The sequence below is a fragment of the Rhododendron vialii genome, chromosome 2a (assembly GCF_030253575.1).
Source record: "Rhododendron vialii isolate Sample 1 chromosome 2a, ASM3025357v1".
Taxonomy (NCBI): domain Eukaryota; kingdom Viridiplantae; phylum Streptophyta; class Magnoliopsida; order Ericales; family Ericaceae; genus Rhododendron; species Rhododendron vialii.
The window spans coordinates 34914941-34926016 of record NC_080558.1 but is presented as its reverse complement, the minus strand read 5'-3'; the positions used below and the strand labels follow the sequence as shown (position 1 = coordinate 34926016).

Genomic DNA, 11076 nt, shown 5'->3' with positions numbered 1-11076 from the left:
ATTATCATAATAATCTGCAGAGTGAACATTTAATACATGGAAAATTTCACTCAAACCCCCTGAGGTATCTGACAATGACAGACAGTACCCCTCAATTTTGAAAAATGACAGAGATCTCCCTTGTTTCACACTTTGGGTTTCCTCCGTTAGTGAGAGGGACGGAAAAGGCGTGAGAGGGACAGAGAAGGATGTGAGCTGTTTCATTTGCTTCTACGGCTCTCTTAGGGCTCTCATTGAACGCCCTAAAGCCATAAATTAATTATAATATTCTAAGATAAAATGATAAAAAATAATATTTTCGCACAAATTCAAACGGATTGAAAATTGAAACACTTTTGTTTCTGCTCTTCATTTGATTTTACGGCTCTCTTATGGCTTCTATTGAAAGCTTTAGAGCCAAAATTAATTATGATTTAAGATAAAATGATCAAAAAATAAGATTTTCGCACCGATTCAAACGGTTTAAAATTTGGAGCATTTAAGCATCTGTTTTTCATATGGGTCTATGGCTCTCTTAGGGCTCTTTTTGAAAAACCAAGAACCAAAAGTAAATTACGACCCTTTATGATAAAAAATGGTAAGGAGAATAAAATCTTCGCACAGATTTAAATGGATTAAAAATTGAAACACTTAAATAGCTGCTTTTCATTTCTACAAGATGTCATAGAACCAAATGAAGAGCAAGGGATTCAATTTTTAATTTGTTTGAATCAGTGCGAATATGTTATTTTTTTGATCATTTTATTCTAAATAGTCATAATTAACTTTTGGCTTTAGGGATTTCAATGAGAGCCCTAAGAGAGCCATAGAATCCAATAAAGTGCATATATTTAAGTGCTCTAATTTTGAATCCGTTTGAATCAGTGCGAAAATCTTATTTTTCTAATCATTTTATCCTAGAGGGTCATAATTAAATTTTCCGTCCCTCTCACGCCTTTTCCATCCCTCTCACTAACGGAGGAAACCCAAAGTGTGAAACAAGGGAGGCCTCTGTCATTTTTCAAAACTGAGGGGTACTGTCTGTCATTGTCAGATACCTCAAGGGGTCTGAGTGAAATTTGCCCTTTAAAAAAACAACACAGAATCTATTTCTCAGATTTTACCCATAAACTACTATCTATACAAGATGTATATTGTACATGCTATCCAAACGAAAATACAAATACTAATACTTTGTATGGAACATGCGGAAAGAAGGGAAGAGAAGGTAAAGTTTAATTTTTTTCCTTTCCCTTGTTTGATTTGAGAGAGAAGAAAAGAAGAAATGGCAAAATAAGGTTACAGGAATAGTAAAACTTGCCCTTTTCTTTTCTACCACTTTCCATCTCAATTATTTTCCCTTCTCTCCTCTCAATTTTCACAAGTTAAATCTATTTTATTATATACGTAATCCAGAATCTAAAAAACTAATGTTCCGTTTGTTTTGATGTAAAATGTTATCTCAGAAAATAAACTTTGAACTTTTAAATTTCGGTGTTTGGTTGACACATGAAACTATTTTCAGAAATGGACAAAAATATACATGGAATTTAGGCTCTGTTTGTTTAGGCGTAAAATATTTTTCGGTAAAATGTTTTACCTATTTCCCGGTGTTTGGTTGTGTAAAAAATGAGGTAAAATATTTTTCATGAATTGGATGAAAATGACTTACTCTCAAATCTCCCGTAAGTTATTTTCTGAAATGAACCCACTGCCTTCTACTGCAATTCTCAATGCTCAATTTCCTCTATTGTCAGTCCTGACCACGTTCAATTTCAATATTCTCAGATTTCTCCACCGTTTAAGCCCCCTCTCTCTCTCTGCACTATTTTGTCCCCTTTTTTGGAGGTATTTTTTAAGTGCCAACCAAATACTAAAAAATAAAATTTTGAAATTTATGTTTTGAAAAAATATTTTACATGAAAAACATTTTACATCGAAACAAACGGAGCATATGGGTACAGACTAAGGATTGAGGAAACTAAGCAGTTAGAATTGAAGTACGTAAAAGACAATGGGTTCATTTCGAAAAATAATTTATAAAAAATTTAAGAATAAATTATTTCATCCAATTAAATGAAAAATATGTAAAATATTTTCTTTATTTTTTATACAATTAGACACTAAAAAATAAATAAAATATTTTACCGAAAAACATTTTACATGTAACGACCTAGCATTCACAATCTTATAGTAAAAAATTAGGAAGCTTCCCCTTGAACTCTTAACACTATCATTTGTTCGCTGCAGATTTCCAATTCTGTTGCTGAAAATGCAATCGTAGCTCTTTCTGCACCTCTCTCTCTCTCTCTCTCTCTCTCTCTCTCAGCGCACACACACACTGTTCCACTCACTCAGTTGTTTAGTTTAGCTGGCAATTTGAACGCTTTCGACACATACCAGGCAGTAGGCATTGGATAAGGATGCCGACGACCACGGCTTTGCAACTGCTTCAACCGCCTCTGTCATCCTTCTTATTACCCTCCACTTCCTCTCTCCAATCTTTACACCACCATTGCCAAAAGACCATCTGCGGCGGCCTTAGGAGGAGGAGGAGCATTTCTGGACTTGTGTTTGTGGGTAAGGAAGATACCCAACTCCGTGTTACCTCCACCGAATCTGATGATCAGGCCGCCGCCCCAGCCACCGCCGATGATGCCGATGATGATGATGATGATGACGACGACCCAAGTCCCCAAGACCTCGAAGACGTTGCCCAAATCAAAAGAGTATTTCCCCTCTCTCTATATTTCTATATGGTAGACGCCTGGGCACACGCCGGGCGTGTGCTAATGGTGTTATGTAAGAGATGAATAGTGAAGAATCTTTAATTGATCATAATGTGTAATGAAATCTGAGATAAAAATGGGAGAAGGAAATGAGTGTCAATTCCCTTTCTCAGAACCCCCCCCCCCCCCGGCGCTCTTCTTGGCAGTTTCTTTGGGCAGTCAAAAGGGGTAGTATAGGAAATTATAAGCGTGACGGCTTCATAACCATGATTCACGTTGAGAGGGGTGTTCCCTTGTTGTAGTAATAGTAATAGATATGTATTTTTATCATGATAAAAAAAGAGAGATGTTTTTTTAATCTATATGTATATGACCTTGCATTTCCGGCTCTTATTATGATTTTTATTTTTGTCTAGGTCTTGGAGCTTCTCAGGAAAAACAGAGACATGATATTCAGTGAGGTAACCTTTCTTCTTATTTGGTCTATTTTCTGAAAGCAACATTTGTTAGAAGGAAAATGCTACCCAATGTGTAAAGGATGTATCGATATAAAAAAAAAGTGTACCAATATCCGTGCATGTGTATTAACATCGGGAGCTATGTATTGAAATTCTAACTTGTTTTGGTATTCTATGCATATTATTCGCCACCTAATGGGCGGAGGATAACGGATATTTATCTTGGGTCTATCTTGAGAGTTTTTGATTTCAAATGTAGTGATGTTAATGGTACTATCGAGTAGAGTAGGTCGCCTTTGGATTTTATAGGATTCCAATTGAGCCTGGGAGTTCTATTATGCTAGTTTAGTAATCACTATTTAATGAGAGTGGTTTGGAAATCTTTATGTTGAGGTTTTAAGATATAAAATGGTTGAGTAAAAATATTCTGTTTTACCGTTAAATCTAGCTTCCGCACTAGTTTCACCAGTGAGTCATAGCCCGAACGTTAAAATCTTTGCTAGACTTTAATAGTCAATGGCTTCATTTAAGTCCACATTTTTTTTGGTGGACCGGACTGCTGCCCTTTAGTTAAGTTAGTTTAGTTCTGCAATTATTGACTGCTCTGTATGTTTCCAATTCTGAATTTGCATCGCAAAATTTGAAAGCCATTCGTGATTAAGAGGTTAGGAAAAAATCCAAAATGCCATCATGGCCAAAGCTCTTCTTTGAAAATAACACCTGCTTTGCCACTTTACGGCTGCAATATTTCTGCTGCTGTTAAATGTCATATATCTATCCCTTTTTTTTTCTTCTGAATTCTTGCTCTTCAAATAGGTGTGCCAATTTCTAATCTCTCTGTTTGAGTGTACACTAATTATTCAGTCCTTGTTGTATTCCCCAACATGTAGGTAAAATTGACTATAATGATAGAGGACCCAAGAGAAGTGGAGCGAAGGAGGCTTCTTGGCATTGATGATTCTGAAGCTCCAACAAGGGACGACTTAGCTGCCATCTTGGAAGAAGTAAGTCTCCTTTTTTGTATTTTTGTGCAAAATGTGTTAGTCATTAGGGATCCATATTATTCGTTAATCTCTGAATTTGAAACCTTTGGTCTGGGAAGATGTGTAATGGTAGTCATTACAGCATGCCTTTTGTAGAAGACATTCTGGTCCCTTTGAGATTCTTCCCATCCGAAATGTGCATTTTTTGGTCGGCTGGTAGCATGCTGCATTCATTGGCATGGTTTGCCTTTCTCAGACTGGCATTTAGTACTTAGAGCATCCGCAATGGGAATAATCAAAATCGATAACCAAAATGTGCCACGTCAGCATTTGATTATCCATTTAGTTCATAATCAAACCTAACAAACTTGATCTCCACATTGGTTATTTTTGTATCCCTATAAAAAAAAACCCCCCACAATACGCAATGCATCTATGTCCAATTGCAAACGAGTTCCAATCACGCACCCGACCACACCAAATTATTCGTCTTGATGAGACGATTCTAATGTGAGGTGTTTTTTAATTTTTTTGTTTTGAATTTGGTTATTGGGTTTGGTTATTGAGTTTTGGTTATTGGTAAAAGTTGTTAAGTTTGGTTATTCAAAGGTCAAAATTTAATGAGTTGCTAAGAGGTTGCTAAGTTTGGTTATTACAATGTGAGCACTTTTTTGAGCAAACATTGCTAACTTTAGCAACCTTTTAGTTTTGATTATTGTGGATGCTCTTATACACTCTCCTATTAAACATGTGCTTGAGTGTGAATTAATCAACCATCAATCCTTTACAGCTTTACTTATGATAGTTGCTGCTTGAATACCCTTAGCAAAATGGGAAATGTGTTATCACACAACAGGTTAATGGCAGGAACGTTCAATTCTTTAATGCCGGTACCCTAGAAGTAGAAGAGCTTTCTATCTTGTGCACGTTCTGCCTAAGGTTTGGCCAAGAATGCTAACCTTGGCCATGTTTTTTTATTTTTTATATTATATATTTTTACCACTTAACTGATCAAGTTTTCCATAGAAATCTGATTTCTCGAGCTATTTGTTAGCTTCGGATGATCTTCCATAGTTCAGTAGGACATAATGAATGCTGCTAAATCAGAGCGTTCTGTCCTCCTTTCGATGTAAAAAAGGGCTGGAGTTCATGAGTAGAAGCAACTTAACAACAGAATCATTTCATGAGTTGTCCCGCTTGTCTATGGATATTGGACTTTTCATTTGATCCACTTTTGTTTGCTTTGTGCCTCCAAAACTTAGACACGTTAAGCAGATTTCTTCATGGACATGTACCGGAAAAATTGTAGGAACAAGCATCTTCTGAGTTTGCCTGTAGTTTTCAGCTTCTCCAACCAGCCTCAAATCTTGATAAAAGGTACTCTTTTGCCCAGCTTGAAACCTGGTTCTTAGATGTACCTCATTATGAGTGCAGCACCTTACTACACGAAGGTATTAACATATAGGTGCTTTAAGGTAAAACTAATAACTATAAGTAGAGGGCTGAAAATTAATTACTGACACTTGAGTGCTGAGTTTTTTTAAGTAGAAAAGGTTTTTGATAGAAATTTAAGGATTGAATTTGAGCAAATAGTTGGATATGAGATAAATAAAATTTGATCATATGGATTTCAATTGTCCTCTTTTAATTTTATTAATGATTGCGTGTGTTTTGGTGGTGGTGGTAGAGGGGTCGTTACTGGATAGGGTAGTGTGGTGGAGTGACAATGGTCATGGTGGTAGGTGGTGGAGAGATGGTGATCATGGTGGCAAGTGGTTGTGTGGTGGAGAGATATTGGTGGCTGTGGTAGTGTTGGTTGTGGTGGAGGGACGGCAACAGTGGTGGTTGTGGAGGAGGGGTGGGTGGGGAGAGGGAAGGTTTTGGTGAAGAGGTGGGATGGTTCTTGTGGTGGAAGGTGTTGCTGCTTGTGGTGGAAGGTGTTGCCAACGGGGGCGATGATGGTCATCGTTGTGGTGGTGGTGGTGGACCGGTGGTGTAGGGAGATGGCAGCTGTGGAGTGGTGGTGGTGAAACTTAGTCACATTATTTGCTCAACAAGGTTGGATGATCGTGCACTTGAGAGCGAACTGACGTTTTCAATTTGAAATGCGCTGTAATTTGTGTTCATGTATTCCAAGCAAGTTTTAACTTTGGCCAACCATCAAGTGACATGTTGGCAAGTTGTGCTTATTTCCTGTTTGTTTATTCAAAGTGTTGGCAAGTTGCACTTGATTTCTTGCTTGTTTACTCAAAGTGGGCATCTTCCACTTCATGATCCATGGAAAGAATCTTTGTCGAACATCATGTCAGAGTGTTAAACTTGTTAACTTCTCCTCTAAAGCATGTGATCTTCCAAGGTACTTTTTTCAAAATTCTTGTTGCGTACTTACTTAGAAGGTGATTATTTACCAGAATTATATCACTTGTTGATATATATGGGCCACTACATCAAGTGTTGGTTCAACAAAATAGCCTCTCATCATATTGCAGCAGGGACGTTGGGCATATTAGCAGGTTTATTCCATCTTAGCGTCCGCTCGCCCCAACGCCTGTACAAAGGATTGCGTATGGGTAAGAACCTGACACGGATCAACCCCCTCTTCTTGTGCCAAAGATCTTATCATTTCCGAAGGAACTGGAGTTCCATCTCTTTTCCACCTATGAACTCTCCAATTATGAGTTGGGTATGGATATAGTGTGTAAAACCAAACCACCCCCACCCCCCCCCGAAAAAAAAAAAAAAAAACTACATACCTTTTCTGACAAATGCAAAAGTTCAACATAAAATTAATTTATATCTTTATTTGTTACAGACTTTCTTGACTGCTCCCGATTTCAAGTCTTTCGAAAATTGATGCTCTCCAGTTCTTGCTTTGCACCCACTCTGGCACCCACACCACATACTTACGACATGGGGTGGAAGGGTGGCGGTGATGCTCTCACACTCACACCACGTACCTATTCGTATCCAAGACTAACCAAATCATGTAGAATTGTACGATACGATTTGTGAGTTGTATGATTCTAACAACCATGGAGCCAACCCTATTGATTGGGACACAAGGGTTGGTTTGGCTTATTTTGGTTTTACTATAACCAGTTATTGAATTTAGTTTGGTTTGGTACTTTGGTTATACTATAAACTGTGATTCAATTAAAGAAGCAACTAACCATTACTTTGGGCCTTTACTCGGATAAATAGGACTTTTTCCCCCCTCTAGACTTGGTATTAACTAGTAAGAGCTAGAGATGGATTGAAGTTTTGTTATGTGAAAATAGTTACTCTTGGCTCCCACTAATAACATTAGTGTTTTTGTGTGTGTGTGTGTGTGTGTGGGGGGGGGGGGGGGGGGGGGGGGGGGGGGGGGCGTGGTTTTAAGGGCTGGACTTTGATTTGTTTTTCTTTTAAAGTTAAAACAACTACCTTGTGCTTTTTTAATAGAATTTATTGTTTCCTAGGTCTTATATTAAGGGCTAGACCTTGGCTGTTTTTCTAAGGTAAAATCATATGGAGTAGTGATTGTGGCCCTTCATTTGATTGAGGCGTACTGTTTTTTTCCAGCAAAGTATGAGGGTTGCCAGTTACCTACATGGGCCTCCAGTTTTAAATAAAAAATTAAAAGCTGAAAGTGGCTGCTTTACCTCTATTTCTCTGTTGAATTTTCAACTAGGACTGCCATTGAGCATGCTCCTGCAGAAAAAAACTGGAAAATAGTGAAATTTTGAGTCGGTATCGTAGTGGTAACAAGTCTAACTGGTGGTGGGCAAAGGGTTTAATTAGTTTTTTTTTCTATTCCTTGATTTAAGTAAATGCAAAATGTGGTTAGTACACTCTGAAGATGGTCATAGATATATGAAAGGTCTGGTTCATAGATACTTATGATAGGCTATTGGTTGGTCCGATTTGACTGAGATACCTTCTAGCCTGAAGGAGTATATCAAACTTGGGTAACACTTTGGCTTCTATAGCTGGTGCTATCTCGTAGGAAGTTTGATGTTTTAATTAATAAGAGCCAAGTCAGTTGTACTGGAATAGTTTCTGACATGACCATGTTCATTTTTTGTACTTTTCTTTCCTGCATCTCTTATCCCTACTAGTTCTCCCAGCAAGCTTTATGTGGAAACTCAAGCAGCTTCCATGTGGATGCCAAACAGGTCTATATGTCTTGTTTCAATGGCAGTTACTTGTAACACAGTTTTCTACTATACATTGGATTGGTGCAATTCGTAATATGTCTGCTTTAAGTAAGAAATAGCAAGATTTCAGTGTCCTATATGTTTCTTCAAATAGGAAAGATCAAATCAATTAATCATGACGATGACAAATTCTACAGGAACAATGATTTAACTATTTATTCAGTTGTTTCAAACTTTTGGAACGGAAATCATAGGAGAAGTTTTGTTTACATATGGTCCAAGTCTGTCTACAAGATTAGACATTAAAGGTGTGTTGATTGCACGGCCAAGCTGGGAAATTTGGCTGCTTATTCTCGTATGGAATAAATTAGTAAACTCCATCCACGTCAGTGGTGAAATACCACATTGGGCCGGTTTTATCTGGATGGAGGCAGGCATGATTATTCTGCAGTTAAATATCAAATCAAATGGGAATACGACCTAAGACATGATTGTTCTGCAATGATGGGTTCTTATTAACAGCTCTATTCTGTGATTCAAAATTTTATAGGTCAATGAAGGAAAAATACCGAAGAATCGGGTTGCTCTTAGGATGCTGGCTGAAGAGATGGCCCAATGGCCTAATCTAGAGGTATGCCCTTTAGGAGCATTATTGTGTCTTTGGTTTAATCTACTTATGAGTTAAGAAGTTTAGTTGAGCTTTTAAGGATTGAATGTTCATTAGTGTAGATGTTTTTTTCTGATATTTAAGCTTATTAGTGACCCTAAGTGCACAAATTCCTAGGGTTGCTGCTGGCTAACATGAAGAGTTAAGAGTAATATTTTAGCCCAAAACCACGAGGCCTTTTTTCGCTATTTTTAAGTGACTTGGGGTGAATTGGTCCATGCCTAAAACACGAGAGTTGTACCATGCATGGAAATATATCCATCTTTTGTCTCGTCTTATTTAAGGGTGTGGTGTGCATGATGCATATCGTTTCCCCCGCTCGCTTTAGCAAAGATGTACTTCCATCATTATGCAACCATGACTAGCGAACTACGCTCTAGGAAAGACGTGCTTGTGCCATCAAAAATAAACGCAATTGTATGACTTTTGTGTATTCTAACAATACGTTTCTCAGTAATAGTATTGCAGATTCATTGGGAATCCTAGCATTTCAAAATTTCTGCTTTGGCTTCATTGTTGCACTGACATCAATATAACCATCCATATATGGATATACCTAGATCTTCAGATCTTGCCGAATGAGTTGGCACTAGTCTAAACTCATAAGAAGCGAATTCTCTTTCAAAAAGGAGAGTGTTTGTCCAGGATGAATGTAAAAGGCGAAATTGAGAGAGCAGCTGTATAGTTTCATACTATACCTGAAGGCATTGATAATTTCTATATGGTCCGATCTGATTATATATTATCTGTACGGTTTCACACAAAAGTTGACTCAAATTTTGACATAAAACTAATTGGAGTTCCACGCAAATGATTGGAGCTATTCAGTTTGTTTAAAATATGTTTTTAAGAGGTCACGTAAAAAATCAACTCATTCCGATATCAGTATGATCGGTTCATTTGAGTTTTATCCTGTAAAATTTGATAGGAATCAACTGAATGAACCGATCAAGCACTTACCATTATCTGAATGAGTTGATTTTTTATGGGAACTCTTAAAATACATTTTAAACAAATTGAATGGCTCCGATTGTTTGTGTGGGACTCCAAAATGGGTACCTCACAAAACTTGTGTCAAAATTTGAGTCAACTTTTGTGTGAGGGCAACCAATGCCTTGTGTTTAACGATGGAAGAACGGACACACCCATGATGCAATTTGTTTCTCTTTCTACTTGACCTGATCCGATGATGTTAATTTCACCTTTTGCATGCATATGAGACCCCATCATGGCATTGGTTCCTCGTGGAAATTTAATCTATGTTATGTCTGCTGGATAGGTTGAAGTAACGAAGAAGAAGAAGAAGCCGGGCAAATCCCCATATGCGAAAACTACAGACACTGGTATTGAGCCTGAAGTGGCTGCTAAGAGACTGAATATCGATTGGGATTCAGCTGCTGATATCAAGGAAACTGACGTCTCTGACGACGCCGAATTGCCTTCAATTTTGGTTTGTTTCTTCTCTACTAAAACAGTAGGATTCGTTCTGTACCTATCTTCAATGATGAAATTTTATTTTGACGTATTTACCTGAATCTGTTGCAGGGCTTTGGAGCACTATACCTAGTGACAGCATTTCCAGTCATAATTGGTATTTCTGTAGTGCTAATTCTCTTCTATAATTCTCTCCAGTAACAATTTTACCATTAAGTTTTGATGTATATTCTCTTGGCTTTGAATGAATGATCAAAGTGTTAAAACTCTCAAAAAAAGAAGTGTTAAAACTCCACGTGCGTATGTATATCGGAATGGAGAAATAAATGGTGATTGATTTTGATCAATCGAAAGAGCTTCATACAATATTTTAGTGGATTTGCGAGGGTAAAGAGAGTTGAACCTAAGACTAGATGAACTTAAAAAGCACCCATGGTCCCATCTACATGGGCTAGCTTGCAAGTTTTGCATGTACAGTGTTACATCTATAGTGTAGCTATTCAAATCATCACATTGGCACCCCTTAAAATTGCACTATTTTTTATGAGTTCCAATTTTGATAGACATGGATAATACTTTGCATTTTACATTTTTACACATGAGCATAATCTGACTCAAAAGGAAACATCCTATGAGATTTCTACTTTGCCCCCTATCTTTTTGAATTGATGTGATAAGTTCAACTTTACT

General features: G+C 37.4%; 1 protein-coding gene across 1 annotated transcript; it reads left to right on the top strand.

The window, feature by feature from the left end:
• The first annotated feature begins 2192 nt into the window (after positions 1-2192).
• Positions 2193-10733, top strand: LOC131316408 (ycf3-interacting protein 1, chloroplastic). Its single transcript, XM_058345755.1, has 6 exons — positions 2193-2708; positions 3125-3169; positions 4057-4170; positions 8836-8916; positions 10232-10402; positions 10498-10733. The coding sequence occupies exons 1-6, from the start codon at positions 2403-2405 to the stop codon at positions 10585-10587; spliced, it is 807 nt and encodes a 268-aa protein (XP_058201738.1). The 5' UTR covers positions 2193-2402; the 3' UTR covers positions 10588-10733.
• Positions 10734-11076: the final 343 nt, after the last annotated feature.